The sequence below is a fragment of the Lacerta agilis genome, chromosome 6 (assembly GCF_009819535.1).
Source record: "Lacerta agilis isolate rLacAgi1 chromosome 6, rLacAgi1.pri, whole genome shotgun sequence".
Lineage (NCBI taxonomy): Eukaryota > Metazoa > Chordata > Lepidosauria > Squamata > Lacertidae > Lacerta > Lacerta agilis.
Genome location: NC_046317.1, coordinates 45,164,915 through 45,183,213, shown reverse-complemented (window position 1 = coordinate 45,183,213; position 18,299 = coordinate 45,164,915). Strand labels below are relative to the sequence as shown.

Sequence of the window (18,299 nt, the reverse complement as noted above, 5' to 3'; positions counted from 1 at the left end):
TTAATGGTCAACCGTTCCTGAAATATGTATTTAGATCTAGTTGGATACAAATGTAATCTGGTAAAGCAAGGGAAAATTCAGTAGGAACAGAATTAGGAAGTGAAGCATTATTATGAGAGCTGAAACAGGTTGATCAGAAAACTAGGATCTAGTCCAAGTTATAATTTGGCAGCCAAAATTAGTTGCTAGCTCTTTCCTACTTGGCTGTTTGGTACCTATACTGCATTTTTCTGTGTTCTCATAGAAAAGTGGAGAAACATTTTAAGTTAACAGTGTTGTCCCACATACATTTGATTTAAACTAGAGTTATAGGCTACTACAAATATTGTTGTGGAATTATGGTATAAAGAAAAAGAACAGATTATGTTGCAATTGAAACTGTCCCCTCTGCATTTGCAGCTCAGGCCCAGAAGCCTTGAATTGTTTTCAGAGAGAGCAAGTGAAACTGACAGGAAGTTGTTGTTTTTTGAGTGATCATGTTGAGTGAAATAGTAAAGGCAGGATGGTTGAGGAAAAGAGGTGAAAGGAAGCAGAAATGCAGGTAGGTAGGTAGGTAAATGAGAGGTTTGAAGTTGCTCTGGCTGCATTAATCTGACATCTCTTGAGTAACACAAGAACAGTATTGCTTTTTGAAATTGGAATTTTTATACTGTGTCCTTTCTTCCCAGCTTTCTGCATAAGAATAGGATTAATGACATGACTGTTTCTTGACAAAAAGAAAGAACTGTTCCAGTTAAAGAGTATGTTAGCATTCTAACACAGAGAATCAATTTAGGTCAGGTCCTAGAAAATATTGGAGCACTCCTATCTCTCCTTGTAATAAATGTGAAATGAGGATGCTAAGCACTAGACAGAGTCAGGTTCCAATATTCTAGTCCAGGGTTTGGATAGTAAGTAGAGTGGAGCTGCTTGGTAAAAGTGCAATTTGCCTGAAGAAAAATCCATTAAAAATAGGATTTCACCATCTTTCTAGGCAGTCAAACTGAGAGGAGGAGCCAATCCAATTCAGCCCAGGTACATTCTGCCTTTGGCAGAATCAGTAGGCTATAGCTCCTTCTGTAAATGTGCCGGCCCATGTTCCCTCCACCTTCCATAGATATTTCCAGCTTGTACAGTACTAATCAGGGATGTGGGTGGTGCTGTGGTCTAAACCACAGAGCCTAGGGCTTGCTGATCAGAAGGTTGGCAGTTCGAATCCCCGTGATGGGGTGAGCTCCCATTGCTTGGTCCCTGCTCCTGCCAACCTAGCAGTTCGAAAGCACGTCAAAGTGCAAGCAGATAAATAGGTACCGCTCCAGTAGGAATGTAAACAGCATTTCCGTGCACTGCTCTGGTTCGCCAGAAGTGGCTTAGTCATGCTGGTCACATGACCTAGAAGCTGTACGCCGGCTCCCTTGGCCAGTAAAGCGAGATGAGCGCTGCAACCCCAGAGTCATTCGTGACTGGACCTAATGGTCAGGGGTTCCTTTGCCTTTGCCTTTACCTTTACAGCACTAATCAGGCCATTAAATTATGCTTACATTATCCAGTTTATTACAGAGACTCATTTTTGCTTTGCACAAGTACGCACAATGCCTTTGTTGGTTGCTGGTTGGTCTTTATATGGGCTGATCTTGTCTTCCAAAGATTCATAATACACACATCTTTTGAAGATGTGCTTAAACAATAGAGTGATGGAATTCCCTGTGGTACTCCCTAAACTCCAAGATACGTTACAGTATTTTGCACCCAGAAATATAAAGACTAGTATATTGTGATGTGCTGCATTCTTGCACGAGTCACTGAGGGATAGTCCATTGGCAACTCAAGTGCATCAGATAATGTGGATAAAGCTTCTAAAGAAGAGGCTCAGTGTAGTAGAACGAAGCTGCCAGCCGAGACTTCACTTGAAACAATTGCCCTCCTCCTCTCTCCTCAGAACCTCAATAATATGTATTTTACTACTGTTTTAGCTTACAAACTAATGTCTTAACATCTGTGAAATATAAAGCATTTCATTCATACATCAGTTTGTGACAGATGCAAGGCATTTGCTGTTTCTTAAAATCAGTGCAGACTTAGCATACAGAGGTGCTAATTAGGAAAATAAATAGACAGCAGACAGTTGAGATTGCCCAAAAATACTTGATTTTTATCTTTTTTTCAAAATCATGCTGTCTACTTCTGTGCATATTGACCTAAGATTTTATTATCTGCAATTGACCCCAGTGAATTATAATGAATACAAGTAGTCTCTCAGTTAAGATTGTACAACTAGTGCCCCCACCTTGTAGGGTAGCTGTGCAAGAGATATAAAAATGAGTTAAAAATATAAAGTAGCAGAGAGATCAGAAGGGTGCAGACCTGCCCCAAATCTCATCCCTTAAGTTATGTATTTACTGAAAAGAAACATGGAAAAGCCCAGTATATTGAAATAATTCAAAAGCTTAGGAAAAAAGCGTTTCGAGAGGCTTACGGTTTTTAAAGGTGTGTTTTTTTAAAAGCAATTTAGGCCTCAGGATTGCAACACTGTCACACATGTTTGCCTTTAAACACTTGGATAGTCTTTGATGGCTTCAACAGGATTGCTAATAGGATCAAAGTGAATCACTTCCCTTAAGTGTTTGCAGGATGTGGACCCTGGTTGGCAGGATAAAGGCCATTTTATAGATTTATCATTCTTGCAATCACTGACTGTGACTTTAGAGTCATAAAAGAATAAAATAATGACTGCTTTGTCCAATAACATGTTGTATTTGGTAAGGTTTTATCTTTATTTCATCCCTATAGAGAACTTCAGCTCATCACTGCCTTTTGACAGGAAAAGGGAGGAATGCTTATGTTTCTAAGAGTCTAAAAGATCTGCACACACCACTTTTTGTTAGTATTTTATCTGCTGTGTGCATGTATAATAAAAAGGGCTAAGTATTTCACATAGCTTAATAAAAAGCCAGACTTTCCACACATGCCAAGAACAATTTACTGGATGTGATTATTGCAGCGTACAGTGATACCTATAGCATTTCTTAGAAAAGAGGTGCCTCTCAGAATGGAGACAACATCAATTTATCAAGAGGGGTACCTTTATACAGTTGTAGCTTGTGTGCAAGTGTGCACTGCTGGGTTGTTGGTTTTCCTCTGCTTAGCCTCACAACTATTATTGCTGAGGGTTAAGTTACTTTATTGGTGCAGGGCACCCAAAAAGGCAGTTTGTCTTCTACAGAAAGTTGGAGTGAGTTCCTGCACTTTTTGTAATAGAAATTAGCCGTGCTTTTTTTCCTAAAAAAAATGTTTAGGGGTACTCTCATTTTCCTACTCATATTGAAATACTGCCCCTCAATGAGGCAAAACTTAAATTCACAAAATGTTTAGGGGTATGCGAACCCATGCATCCCCCCAGAAGAAAAGCACTGGATATAAGCTTGAACTTTCTCTGTTTACAAGGGAGACAATATCGGGGTACTTCTGTCCCTGCTAATTGCATTGTTATCTTTCAAAATTTTGTTAGCTTGAGCTGCTAGCTTGCCATTTTTCTGCTCATTTCTCAAAGTCTCTGCAAGTTAAATTTCTGCTTGGGGAGTAGATGCATCTTGTCTGTAGTTGTACAGGAATGTATGTACACGTGCGAACACTGAAGACACAGGGAGGCAGCCTTAATGCGACGTCAGGGGTGTTGCAAGCATTTAGCAGTGTCCCTGTTTCCTTCGCTGCCTTGCTGGAGAATTTGCTTGCGTAAAAGAGTGTACCTTCCATGCTTCTCTTCAAAACACAGACGTCCACTAAGGGTGCAGATTTTGAGGGAGACGCTGAGCGACGGGAGAGGAAGTGCTGCTTTGTGCTGGGGACAGTTGCGTCTCGGGAATCCGGCTCCTGGTGGTGTTAGAGGAGGGGCTGAGGGAGATCGTATCAAACTGAGTGGTATTTGCGGCGCGAAGAAGGAAGCGTGGTAGCAAAAGAAAAAGTCCCGAGTCCCAGACCGCTCTTTGCCTCCCCGTTGCCATGAGAACAGCTTCCTCCCCCTGAACTCTCACCCCGCGCAGGCCGCGGAGACGCCTGGTCACATGATCGGAACTAACATGGCGGCGGCCGCTGTTATGGGGAGCTGATTGCAGGTGCCGGGGCCGTTGCCTGCATCCGCCCTCATCCCCGGCCATGCAGAGCGAGAGAAGGGAACCCGGTGGTCGAGAGGAGGTGCGAGCGGGGCGCGTCTGAGAGGCCGGAGCGTCTCTGGGGCCGGAGCCGCTAGGGCAGGAGATGGGGCTTGTTTACATCCGAACGGGGGTTGGGCCATCATCCCTGAGGTGGGAGGGGTCTGCTTATATCCATATCCATAAACTTGGAGGGTGCATTTTTTTTCATTTAAGGACGAGACATACCCTCCTCCCCTCTTAGGGGCCGTGCAGAACGGCTTTGTTTATCTAAGGATGACACGGGTCCCTGGAGGGGAAAGACCAGGAGGAGGTTGTTTATCTTTAGTATCTAGGAAATAAGGGCAATACAAGTATGCTTGTTCATTTGTAGGGAGATTAATTTATAGCTATGCCAAAGCTAGACAGCTGCTTTTCCCCCTACAGTAGTCTTGTAGGCTGAGGAATTAGGGAGTGGGGAAGTGGTATGGAAGCTTGCAAGCAGTTGGGATGAACAGTGTGCATACATTTGGCGTGCTGTGGATATCTGTACTTGGACAACAGCCGAGTCAGAGGAAATGTGGGTATATTTGTGTTTGAGGAAGTTATCTGGGGAAGATTAAATTGTGGTATTGGTTTGAATTGGTAAATGGAGGCAACCCCCACAAGGGAAGCTTGTCAGGTAGATGTGAGTGCTCTGGTGGATTTTTCTAATCTAATTCCCCCATACACTCCCCAAGACTGCTTCTCAAAATGGGGTAAATAACTCTGTGGTTTTCTCACAAGCAAGTTCCTAATGTTTTTTTTGCTCCTGATCTTCTCTTAACAGACCTTCTTGCGAGTGAGGGCAAACAGACAGACCCGGCTGAATGGTGAGTGCAGCAGAAATCCTGTACCATATCCCCCCTTGTTCCGAGATGAAGACTTTCATTATCAGGGCCCAACAAGTGTGATGCTTCCTTTCTTTGCAACATTCCTGAACTAAATATGCCCCAAAAGGTTAAAGCTTCAAATCAATCATTTGTATTCGTAACACATTTTATTCCTCTCTGAACCCTATCTTAAGTTGCTGCCCCTGCTTTACATTTATGTGGGCCTCCCACTGACATTGCTTTTCAGGCAGCTTGCAAACATGAAATATAATACAGTAAAACAACAATTGCAGGAAAACATTGTCAGCAAAGGTAAGAGAGAGAATCATTCACTCAACATTATTAAAAACACACCATGTGGAAGCAGTAGATTACAGTTCAAAACTTGAAATAATCACAGATCTGAAAAGGCTTGGGAGAATTATTTTTTAAAAGTATTTTACTTGGCATTGAAATGGTCATAAAGAGGTGGCAAGCGGGCCTCTCTGAGGAGGGCATGCCACAATTGGGGTACCACCTCTTCTTGTTAAATGACCTGGTTGATATTGCAAAGGAGAAATTATCAGTGCCAAGTAGAATTATTATTTTACTGCTTGCCTTTTTAAAAATAATGATTTTCTTATGGGTATAGTGAGATTAGTCTTTTTCCCCAATGGCATTGTTTTAACTTTGTTACCTGCTATAATCTACAGCTGTCAACAATACTTGCTTACAGCTAAAAAAATACAAACAACTATAATTCCTGTTTGTTTAAGTTATTACAACTTTTTTAATTCCACCTTTCTTTCAACACCTTCCCCCAAAGCTGTTTTGAAACAATGTGCACGATAAAGGCCTTTAATATCTCACCTGGTTATATGGACTTAATACCTCAGTAATTTGCAACTTGGAGCTGAACCTAACTATTACTACTGTGTATGTAATAGCAGATTCCATAATTTTTGGTCTTAGGATAGACCTGTCTTCAGAGAAGTAATTAATTCAAGATGTATTTTGTAATTTTTATCCAATAGTACGTAAAACACAGTGTATTGTTACTAAGTAGGAATAATTTTTCAAATATTTTATATAGTGACCCTTTATTTTAACTGATTCTACTTCCACTGCCAGTGAACAGAAAAACGTGTACTTTATCATCTTTAATTTGGTCAAGAGTAAAGATTATGAAAATTCATCCCTGAAAAGTTAAGAGCAACTTTAAATTATCCTGACAGTGCAAGAGGAAATTTTCCTTGAATTCTTGAATGCCAGCAAGATTCAGAGCTGTAACATACTTACTATGTTGGATAAAAGGAGAGAGCTCTTGAATTAATGAGGACTGTGCACTATGTAGTGAATACACGTGATCTGACTTTCACATACACAACTACAATATATTTCTGCTACTGAATAATTCTGGCATATGATTAATGAATACGATTGCAGTATTCTATTGATCATCTTGCAAACATTCCCTTAGGGCACATGGAGCTATTACTGGAAATGCTTATTGCAGAAATGCTAATATTTTTCAAAAGAACATGATCGTTTTTGAAAGCAGACCCAGGTTTTGCCAAATATATTGTATGTTGGCTGTATTTGGACATAATGCTAAACTAGCATTCCCCAACCGGTTGCCTCCAAATGCTTTCAGCTTCATTTCCCATCGACCCCAACCACTGGACACGCTGGCTGGGGTTAATGGGAGTTGGCATTCAAAAAATCTGGAGAGCATCAGATTGGAGAAGGCTGTGCTAAACCATGGTCTTGCATTATAAGAACAAACCTTGGGCCAATATACCCAACCCTTCCCTCTGGCTTGGCCATAACAGGAAGATTATCACCAGTTTAACATGTTGTGTAAACCATAAGCTGCCATTAGTTTTTACTGAAACAAAATAAAAAATGTTCCTTCCAGTAGCACCTTAGAGACCAACTAAGTTTGTTCTTGGTATGAGCTTTCGACGAAAGCTCATACCAAGAACAAACTTAGTTGGTCTCTACAGTGCTACTGGAAGGAACATTTTTTATTTTGTTTTGACTATGGCAGACCAACACGGCTACCTACCTGTAACTAGTTTTAACTGGTTATCTTAAACAAATTATCATCACAAACTTATGATTTGAAGTTGTCTTGTTTCCACTAACTATAGTTTGACCTAGTTCAGAGGACATAGCAATCTGCAATGCATCTAAAACCAGCATTGAAAACTTTCAAACTCTTCTGCATGGCTGTGGTTGTGATAGGGGCAAGAGTCCTGGGCAACCTGTTCTTTCTCACAATTCTAAAGTGTGGTTTATTTAATATTGCATCTAAACCATTTCATTGTCTCTGTGTTAGGTCATTGTGAGTGTTTGGTGTCCCAGCATAAACTCATCACTTGATCTTCTTCCTCATTATCTTTACTAACTGCTGTGTTGTGTTAGTTGTATAGGCCTATCTTATGGTATTTGAAGAACAGCTAAAGTTATAGGATAGTTGGGAGTCTAAAATCAGCAAGGAAAAGACTGGAGCTTGGGTCTTTAGTTCTACAGTGCTTTGCTTTTGCCTTGCTTGGTTAAGTCACATAACATACAAGATTCACATTCCTCTTTCAGTCCCCCCCCCCTTTCTATGTACCTGAACACCATTAAAATTTCCTTCTTTGGAATACTATTATTAGTCAAGCAGAACTAGCCCAGCCATAAGCTTAAATAACAAGAATGATTATCTGCCTAGGATTAGCAATATATGAATAGTTCAAAATCCTTCAGTTGGAGATTGCTTTACACTTGCTAAACAACTTAATCAACTCTTGTATTTTTGTTCATCCTTCAGGTTATTTTTAGTCTAGATTGGTACTTTCTGTAGACATAGGCAGCTCATTTATCTTTTTACTTCGTGGTTCCACTGAACTGTCGTGATAGCTAACTAAATTTATCATTGAGGCTGTGTTTTCCCACACCACTGTTTCCAAAGTCTGTCACTCTTTGTAGACTTTTACAAGGACTTGGTTAAGATGTCTTTGAAGATCCAGGTGTGGTAAAATTCTCTTTGCAGATACTCCCCTTCAACTAACTCATTTTTTCAGAAATTCAGTAACACTTCCAGCAACACAGAGGTTATTGTAAAGAGAATAGAAATCTACTGATCTCTGCCAAGTGGAGGAAGTGAGTAGATAGCTTGCTGTTCCCATCGTTATACTTTATGTGAACGGGCTAATGTCTGTACCGTGGAGAGTGCTGTTGCCCTCAGGTTCTGCTTGCAAACTCATTCCCACAGAGACACTGTAGAACAGAGCATTGGATTAGATGGGCTCTTGGCATGATCCAGGAGGACTGTTCTTATGGTTTCAGCTGATGGTCTAAAGCTGAAGGAAGGCACTCTGTGCCACTGAAGTCACCTGAGCCTCAAGGGACAGCAAAGGATCCCCAAGCTATGAGTCCACTCCTTGAGAGGGACTCCAAGAGCAGGCAGCCTCCCATTCATCTAGTCTAAGGAACTACCGACTAACAATGCTGCTGCCTTATCTGGATTGAGGTTCAGTTTATTGGCTCTCACCCAGTCCATTACCAAGGCAAGACAACAGTCCAGCACATCCACTGCTACACCTGCAGATGTAAAGGAGAAGCAGAACTGTAAGTCATCATCAGATTGCTGATAATGTACTTCAAAACTGGATAACCCCAGTCAGCAGTTTCATGTAGATGTTAAAAAGCATAGGGGATAAAATTGAACCCTGGGGAACCCCACACTGAGGGCTCTACATTGCTAAAGAGCACTTCCCAAGCATCACCCTCTGGAAACAACCATCCGAGTAGGACCAGAACCACCGCAAATCGGTGCCACCCACCCCTATCTCAGACAGCTGCTCTAGAAGGATACTGTACTCTGTGTGATGGTATCAAAAGAAGCTGAGAGATCAAGGAGAATTAACAGGAACACATTTTCCCTACTTTTCTCCTGACAGATAATCATTCAGTGTGACCAAAGCAGTTTTTGTGCCAAAACCAGGCCTAACCATCATTTGAAATGGATCTAGAAAATCAGGTGAACAGGAGGCTTTGCCTGTACTAGATATTGCATAAGATAAAACTTACTTTTATGTTTCTTTTGTTCGTTTCTATTCCATGACTTGGTCAAAGGCCTTAGAAGGTCCTTTATGAGAAATCATGTTAGAAGAGTGCTAGTTTTTCTGGTGGGTTTTTTTTTAGTGGGAATCAAATCTAAATGCTTATGCACATCACAACAGCTGATTCTCTTCATTTTCCTGTGTCTCTAATAATTTAGCAAATAGTGATAGCTGCAAAAGGTGTACCACTTCTTTATCAGCAGAATTAGAGGTGTTGGAAAGATATGTCTTTGAAAAATCTTTGTCCTTGATACTGCTTTCCACTTAGAGTAGTTGTATGCAAAGATGGGGGTGGTAAATTACCTTAGTACTGGCACATACCAAGGGGTGCAACAGCAGATCTTTAAGCATGGGCAGCTTCACACGAGACAATCCTTCCCGTAGCTTGGTTTCAAGATGTTTAGAGTTTTATAGGTAACAACCAGCATCTTGAATTATGTTCTGAAATGGATTGGAAATTAATTTTTCTGGTGGAATAAAAGGTTCACATGATCCCATCACTTTGAAGTGATGAAGAACCAATGTGGTCATTCCTCAGATACAATCATGTACACTCTACCAAACATAGGACCTTCATTTTTACTTCATGAAAATAAACTCTAGTTTGCCCAGTAACTCTCAAACCTTGCTTCAAGCTGTCAGTCATGAATATTTGTGTTTTTGTGTTTGACTTGGACCATTCCCACCTGTTCTGAAGCAGAACGGAACAATGCTGGAAAGAAAAAAAGAATTTTATCCAGTGCTCAGATTCCTATACAGTGGTATCTCGGTTTACGAACTTAATCCGTTCCGGAAGTCCGTTCTTAAACTGGAACCATTCTTAAACAACCGAGGCACACTTTTCCTAATGAGGTCTCCCACCGTCGGTGCCCTTCCATCATTTGGCTTCCATTCTTAAACAGAGGTAAAGTTCACAAACCGGAACACTACTTCCAGTTTTGCGGAGTTTGTAAACCGAATAGTTTGTAAACAGGGCTGTTCTTAAACCGAGGCACCACTGTATCCCCATAATTAATCACATAAATTGTCAAGGCTGTTTGTCACTTAAAAATAAATAAATTCTTATAGACTCTTAAAAAAAACCTCTAGAGGCAAAAAGAAAAGGAAAAAGGGACGAAAGCATGCAAAATGTATATAATGTGAGAAAAAATGCAAGCCCTTGTTATAAGAATGCCCAAATAGTATAAATATCACTCTGTTATTGTAAAGTAACATGTTTTAGTGGTCACATCTGCACCAAGTTTTAGAAAATATATGAAGAACTATTAATGAGGAGAAAGATACTAAAATTAATTATTTAAAATTAGCATTTTTAAATGATTTAAATCAATTCACCCTGACTAAGCAATGTCTTAATATCCAGAAATCCTAATGCATCTCACAGCAAACTGTTCAGGTACCCCATTAGACCTCATATCAGCACTGAACTTGAGACATGCACACAGTCTTGTCTAGCACAAGAAACTGAAAAGGAGAGGACTTGAGCCAGTAATGATTGGTAAGCAGTCAGGACTGAGTGAGGAATTTGCCGGCATTGCATCTTTAGCAGCAGCAGGCAGATGGGATCTGCTCTAGAAGCTTCAGGATGAATCAGTGGATAGAAGAAACAAGTTAGAGGGCTAGAAGGGATATTGACTGGGCCTCTTTAGCACAGCTGGGTGCCTAGGATAGGTGGGGTGCAGAGTTCATGCTTGGGTTTTTGTGCATAAATGGCAGACAAAACATGGATCAAGCATATATACAAGATAGGTATGTAAAAAGAACTCAGTATGAATTCCATGCTTCCACCCAGCAGCTGAGCTCAGCTTCAGAAGAGTTCCAGGGATCAGCTGCACAGTACACATTGAGGCATGGCAAGATAAAAGCAGGGGATTTGTGAGAAAATGAAGCAGAATAAGAAAAGTTACAGGTGGGTAGCCGTGTTGGTCTGCCATAGTTGAAACAAAATAGGAAATTCTTTCCAGTAGCACCTTAGAGACCAACTGAGTTTGTTCTTGGTATGAGCTTTCGTGTGCATGCACACGAAAGCTCATACCAAGAACAAACTCAGTTGGTCTCTAAGGTGCTACTGGAAAGAATTTCCTATTTTGTTCAGAATAAGAAAAGACTTCAGAAAAAGAGGAGTGCCCCCATGCCCAGTAGGTATCATGAAAAGCCTACTTGTTTCCTAGAAAAACCTTTCAATCAGGAGCATAACACATGATGAACTCCCTTAATAGAGCAAGAAAACAAGAGCCTGATAAACTTAAACATGTCAGTAACATAAAACATGTCAGTAACATAAAAGATTGAGACCAAGCATTAGTTCTTCTATCTGCAGTACCTCAACGACCACCTCTCTTTTCATATGAACTTACTTGGACCCTGAAGATCATTTTTTTGAGGGCCTTCTTCGTGTGCCCCTCCACAAGAGGTCTGAAGGGTGGCAACACAAGAATGGGCCTTTTCTGCAGTGGCTCCCCATTTGTGGAATGCTTTCCTCAGACTGGCACCTTCATTATACAATTTTAGGAGCCAGGTGAAAATGTTCCTCTTTAACCAGACATCTGATGCCCCTTAAAAGTGTGTTTTGGAAGTGGGGATTATTGAGTTGTTTTTGTTTTTATTATGTATTTTGTGTCTTTTATATTGTGATTTTATGTTGTGAACTGCCCTGAGATCTGCAGGTATAGGGTGGCATACATTTTATAAATAAATAAAATAAATAAATTGGATCACCAAAATAGAGGCTGTCACAGATGAGTGCTCAGTGTGGAAGGGCAGGTCTCCCCCTGTATTTTAGGTCCAGGCATAACGGTGCAGCTGAACCAATTCAAGGGGCAAAGTCAGTGTAGTCCAGGGTGAGCCATGGCCATAATGAAGAGGGAAATTTGGCAAGATGGATTGCTTGACATTATGGACACGCTGGTGCACTGGCATCATTATTGTAATATAAGTGGCCTCCTTGCATCCTGGGTGGGAACTGGAATAAAGAAGCTTTTTTTAAAGAAGAGATCGGCAATGAGGGACATTTAAGTGAAAGTCTTTTTTTCATGCTGTTTTATATTCAGATTTTTAAAAAAAGCTGTGACTTAAGGGTAAGGAAAAATCAACCCAGCCCCCCTCTTTGCTCCTGCAACAGGAATACAGGGGAGAAGGATTAGCGAGCTAATTAGAAATGATTGCATCTATCAGCACTAATTAACAATACTGTGGTCTCACTTGTGTGTTCTTTTGAGCTGTTCTCCTTCGGGACAGCTCAGCAGTTGCCCCCCTTCCTCTGGGGCTCCTCCATCCCTCCTACGTTGATTAGAAGTGATAGTTGAGCTCTATAGTAGCAATTGGAAATTCTGTTCAGTGGCTTTCAAACAGCCCCCGTTTTTTTCCCTCTCACAGTCCAGATCTGCCTCTCCCAGTATCAAGCTACTGCAAAAGGTGTTAGAACAGAAACTTTTTGTTAGCTCTTCTTCACTCCATTTACACTTTGGTTCATGCTGCTCTTATTTTGTGAGCAAAGCAATTTTTCTTTGCCCAATGTCTCATGAGTCTCTATGGTGGACTGTGTTGCTTAGAGCACCTAATGCTCTTATTTGCTGGATGTTGTTGAAAACTTTGCCAGCTGAGGCACAAAAATCCTTTGCATTAGTACTGTATGTGTCATGATAGCACACAAGCAATGATAGCAGAAAAATCTGCTGACGTATAACTGGTTCAAAAATATTAAGGATCAGTATAATGACAGCTCTAAAAGTTTTGCAAGGGCACTTAAAATTCAAGTTTAGTTTTTCATTAAGTGGGCTTTGAAGTCTATAGAAATGATTAGTCATGGACCCTGAGTTTTTATGAAGTAGTTTTCAAGTTCTGTTTCCGTTATTCTCACACCAGAGAGTTACATTATGCCCATAGGGTTTGCAAAATGTTTTACAAATTGTGCCACTGGGAGACAGCTGGGAATGTTGCCCCAGCTGCTCCTTGAGGGCAATGAGAAATATTTCTGAAATCCAGGTGGTTCGAACCATGCCTCATACATATTGAGAATCTGAGCGAGTATGACTTGGGAGGGGAGTCGTTACTGGCTCTGGATTTGGTACTTGAGACCCACAAATGCAAGTCAGGTGGGTAAAACATACAGATTTAGGGCAGATTTGCAAATCACATTCCTTGGGTGAATTAGGATTACCTTCACTTGCCAAAGTGAGAGAGAGCCCTGTGTGGAAAATGGAAAAGAAAAGGCCAAGTAAGCAACCTCTCTTAACAGAGACCTGCCGAAGATGGAGCTACAGTCAGGAGACGGTACCTGAAACTGCTTGCTCTTCCTCCTTTCCCAGAAGTGTGAGAAAAATAGTTAGGTGTGCCCCATCCAGAATGGACTATCTCTCTTCAGAAGGCTGCATCAACTCTTCTCATTCCTGTACTCACTTCAAGTGGGATGGAGTTGGCTCTTTTTTTCCTTGAGAGAGTGTTTTAGTTCTAAGTATAGGAGGGAGAAAGCGGGCAGGTGCCCATTAGCACTACACTGGATAAACAGCCTAGTGATAATGGTAGCTGCACCTCTCTGCCCTGTGTTCTACAAGTGGGGAGAGGAGCTCTAGAGTAGTTGGAGCGGGGATAGTGGGGATGGCTCAGGCAAATGGATTGCGGGTGGATGTCTGATCCTCCTCTGCTGATTAACTATCCTGTATAGCCAGTCTGTATTGCCAGCCCAAAGTGCTTGAATTTGCTTATATGTTAACTCCAGAGAAAAAGGCCGCAAACAGAAAAAAATTGGTACCTTTATTAAGTCAACATTGGTCTGGTTAAAAGCTTTTGCTGTGTTGCTGTATTGCCTCCTTGGATTATGACTAAAAGCCTACCCTGCTTATGGCATTTGTCTTATTTTCCAGTGCCTCCCTTAATTTAGTTTTTGGGTCCTTTCTTCCTACTTGGTGTGTGCATTATCTTGTTCTCGCAGTGCAGTTGCAATGCATTACAATTTCTGCAACAAACTGGCAGGCTCATAATGTCAATAATTGTTACTGCATTAAGTGACTTCTCTGTCATGTCATCTCTTGTTACTACACAGAATATCCTTGGGCCCTGTCAGAATATTTTGGTCCCTGTCAGAATTCTGACCTTCCTTATTAAGTTGTTCATTTCCCCTGTCTGTGATTGAAATATCTGATAATATTTGATTAAAGCCATCTCTCTTAATGATCAATGTTGTTTTAATGCAAGTTTTTTCAGATGTTTTGCCCACATTTAAAGAGGGTTCAAATTAATCAGCAGTTTGGTAAAGGAAAAAGTTCACCAGAGGGGCATGTCTCTCGAGCCTACAGTAGAATTTTCTCCCAAAAAAGCAAACTTCAAGCTCCATAATTGGAATTACTTGTATATATTCTGCATTGCTTTTGCTTGTAGTCGTTTTGGGATGAGATGTAGGAGATTAGAGATAGAATCTGAAATTGTAGGATTGAGCAAAGAGTACAGATAGGGATATAGGGACATGGAGCTGTTCTAAGTGAAATCTTCTGAGCACAATTAAGTCCAGTATAGTCCTGCTGTGATTTCTAAATATTTACTGGAAACTGCCTGTGCATGTTTGGGTCTTTTCTCCATATTTCAAAGCCTGCTTACCTTTTAAGCAGAAGCTCTCTTTCATCATTATAGAAATCATTTTGACAGAAACTCTTCTTTCTGACATCTTCACAGCTGTGCAGATTACTAGGCTCTTGGGGCTTCCCATTTATACTGATTGGTGTCTTTTCTTAGAGCAAGCTTCAATTAGTCATGTTAGTCTGCAGCAGAAGCATAAGTGTTTTGTGGCATCTTTTATAGCAGTTTGAAAACTGTTCTCTAGTCAGGATATTGTAAAATGCAACTATTGAATAAGTCTGATTAGGAACAATGGAGGCAAAAATAAAATAAAATTGATGACTTATTCTAGGGTGGATTCAGGAGGAGAATAGGACCCAACAAGTATCTTCATCCCGACAGTGTGGATTTTGTATTTGCAGGAGATGCTGAACATGAAAATAATGGTTCTTAGGCTTTTTCAGGGGAGGAACAGTACAGTGGTGCCCCGCTAGACGAATGCCTCGCTAGACGAAAAACTCGCTAGACGAAGGCATTCGTCTAGCGGAAGCCTGCCCCGCAAGACGAATTTGTCTATGGGGCTGCCTCGCAAGACGAAAAAAAATGTTTTTTTCGCCTAGCGAAAACCGCGGTTTGCATTGGTGCTTCGCTAGATGAAAAAACTGCTAGACGGAAATATTCGCAGAACGAATTATTTTCGTCTAGCGGGGCACCACTGTATTATAAAGATGGAATCAGATATGCCCTTTTGAGGGCAAGGCACTTGTTTTGTGTTTGACTTAATTTCTACTGTGCCGTGAGGATGGTGGCTGTTTTTGTTCACTAGGGGGGCATTTGGTTAAATTCATTAAGAGTTCTGTAACTGCACAAGATGAAACATGGGCACAGCTCCTCAAGATGAAGCAGGTGGAGTGTGGTGGGGAGGAAACCACTGAGGCTCGGTGGAAGAAAGAGCAAATGTTTGCCTTGAAACATTGCATCTATATCACACTCACTCTTTGTAGCTCTCAGTTATTCATATTATTTAATACCTACAAAGCACCTGCAATTTTAAAGTTCCCTATATATCTTAAATTAAGCTCACAGATTCACAGTCTTAATAGACATAATACAAAAGGAAAAAAGAAGGGAGAAGGGAGTGAGCATTGGAGCAGCAGATCCTTTATTGGCCAATGAATGGGGCCAGGTTGGTCTCCCCATTGCCAGTGTTCTTTCTGAAAGGCATGAGATAAAGCCTCACAGGGGCTCTAGGCTTCCTGGCTGACTGCAGAAACCAGTATGTTCTTCCCTTTGGTTCCTCAGTCACTGGGCAAATAAATAACCTATTGTGTTTTTCTTTTCTCTCTGCTTTCCTCGCATAGCTCGGATTGGAAAAATGAAACGGAGGAAGCAAGACGAAGGACAGGTATGTCCCCTCTGCAGCCAACCTCTCTCAGGATCCGAGGAGGAGAGGAGTAGGCATGTCGAACAATGCCTTGCAAAGGTAGAAGCACTGAGGGAACCCTACTGCCTCTCTCTCATTTCTTCCTACCCTCTGCTACTCCTGTGATCTGGGTAGAAACCAAGTTTGCAGATTGAAGTCCACGTGGCCATGTAGATCTGTACTTGAGTTCCATCTTGAAGTTTTAATCTGTCTGGCAATCTCGTTATTCTAAAGACAGTTTTCCTAACCTTTCAAATGAGAAGGGATAGCAGGCTCTATTTTTGACTCTTAACTAGGAGACCGGCTGTCTTATTGCTAGACTTTGGTTATATTAGACAACTGTGGTTTAACCAAAATCCAGCAAAGCTCAGAGATGGACATAGATTGGAGAGGAGGTGGTTATCAGAAAGTTTCTAATAATGAATAGACAGAAGTTTTTCTCCCTCATATAATACAGTGGTGCCCCGCTAGACGAATGCCTCGCTAGACGAAAAACTCGCTAGACGAAGGCATTCGTCTATCGGAAGGCTGCCCCGCTAGACGAAAAAGTCTATGGGGCTGCCTCGCAAGACGAAAAATTTTCGTCTTTTTTTCCGTTTTGCGGAGCGCGGCTGTCATTGCCACTCCGCAAGACGAAAAACCCGCTAGACGGAAATTTTTGCAGAACGAATTATTTTCGTCTAGTGGGGCACCACTGTAACTACAACCCTCAGTCCTATGAAACTGAATATGATGCAGCACATAGTTAATTTGCAGAATTCTCTGCCACAGGATCTAATGATAGCCACCAACTTTGATGGCTTTAAGAGGGGATTAGAAAAAATCATCAGGATAAGGCTTTCAGTGGCTACTAGTCATGATGGCTTTGTACTACCTCTGGTATCAGAGGCAGTATGTCCCTGAATACCAGTTGCACACAAGTGTGTTCTTGTCCTGCTTGCAGGTTTCCCTGTACGAATCTGGTTGGCTGTTGTGAGAACAGGATGCTGGATTAATTATGCCTTTGGTCTAATCCAGCAGGTTTCTTCTTCTGTTCTCTGATTTTTGAAGGAAGTATTAATTAATTTTTTTAGTGTGGGGTTGGGGGACTGTGGTAGTACAACTGCACAGTATTAACGTTCTGAGCTGATTTCACTTAGGTTGTGGTCTTCCTGCAGGATAGATGGCACTAGTCAGGCTAAGCTCCATCAACCTATCATTCTGGCCATGGTGGCTTTTATAGCAGCCTCTGATACAGCTGACTGTGGACTTCTGTTTTTCAGTTAACATACATTGCTGGCATAACTGGAGTTGCCTAACGGTGATATTTTCAAGGTTGGAGTAAAACTGGCAATAAGATGATTAAGCATTGCCCTTGAAATGGAGCATCCCTTGAGGTTCTCTCCTATTGGCCATATTGTTCGGTGTCTTTGTGTAGCCCTGCCAGTGCTGTATGAATAAATAAAAGTATTTTTGTAGCAGCACCTTCATACACTGCAGGCTGTGCTAAAGAGTTATCCAATAGCAACAGCGATCCTGAAGCTTGATGTAGAGTGTTACCCATTTGCTCCTAGAAGAGTTGCAGCTCCAGCTCCACTTTTCTGCCTTATCTAACTTTCTAGTTTTGCCTAGTTCAAATAGTTTCTAAATTTGAGGCATAATTTCCACACAGTAGCAAAGATTATATGTGTGAAAGAACTTCATTCCTTTCATTGCAAGGAACTATAGTTTTGATCGGATACTGAATTGGGAAGTCTTGAATTCAAATTTGGCCATGAATTCAGTATTTGGCCTTGGGCAATAATGTCACAGCCTCTGTCCCTACATCCCACACTACCTTGGGGGAGCCAGTAACATAAAGCGAGCACTCAATAAGCAGCAATGAATGTGGATGACATTCTTTTTCCTGCTTCATTAGCTTTTGCCAGTACCCTGTGTCGACATGTGCTTGCCACCTTGTCCACCATTCAGCTTTGTCTATACAGTATGTATTGGCAGGAATACTACCTACTAGCACAGTTTTTAACCCAGGACACTGAAATGATGCTTGATGCTTTATTCTTTTCACTTAATAGAGGGAAGGCTCATGCATGATGGAGGATGATGCAGTGGACATCGAAAATGAAAATGGTAATCGCTTTGAGGAATATGAATGGTGCGGGCAGAAGAGGATACGTGCCACTACTCTCCTGGAAGGGGGATTCAGAGGTAAGAGGGGCATTGTGGGGATTGCTGAGGTGTGCTGCCAACTGAACAGTGCCCTATCATCCCAAGAACA

General features: G+C 41.3%; 1 protein-coding gene across 7 annotated transcripts in view; it reads left to right on the top strand.

Annotated features, from left to right (window-relative positions):
- RNF220 (ring finger protein 220) overlaps positions 1-18,299 on the top strand; it is a 335,093-nt gene that overhangs the window by 249,139 nt on the left and 67,655 nt on the right. For 5 of the 7 annotated variants that reach the window (XM_033152320.1, XM_033152321.1, XM_033152324.1 and 2 more), the window contains 3 exons: positions 4,936-4,978; positions 15,981-16,102; positions 18,097-18,229. In XM_033152320.1, the coding sequence (XP_033008211.1) occupies positions 4,936-4,978; positions 15,981-16,102; positions 18,097-18,229 (298 nt within the window). Of the gene's footprint in view, positions 1-3,969; positions 4,171-4,935; positions 4,979-15,980; positions 16,103-18,096; positions 18,230-18,299 lie in introns of those variants that run through there. The other 2 variants (XM_033152327.1, XM_033152322.1) reach the window with 2 other exon arrangements.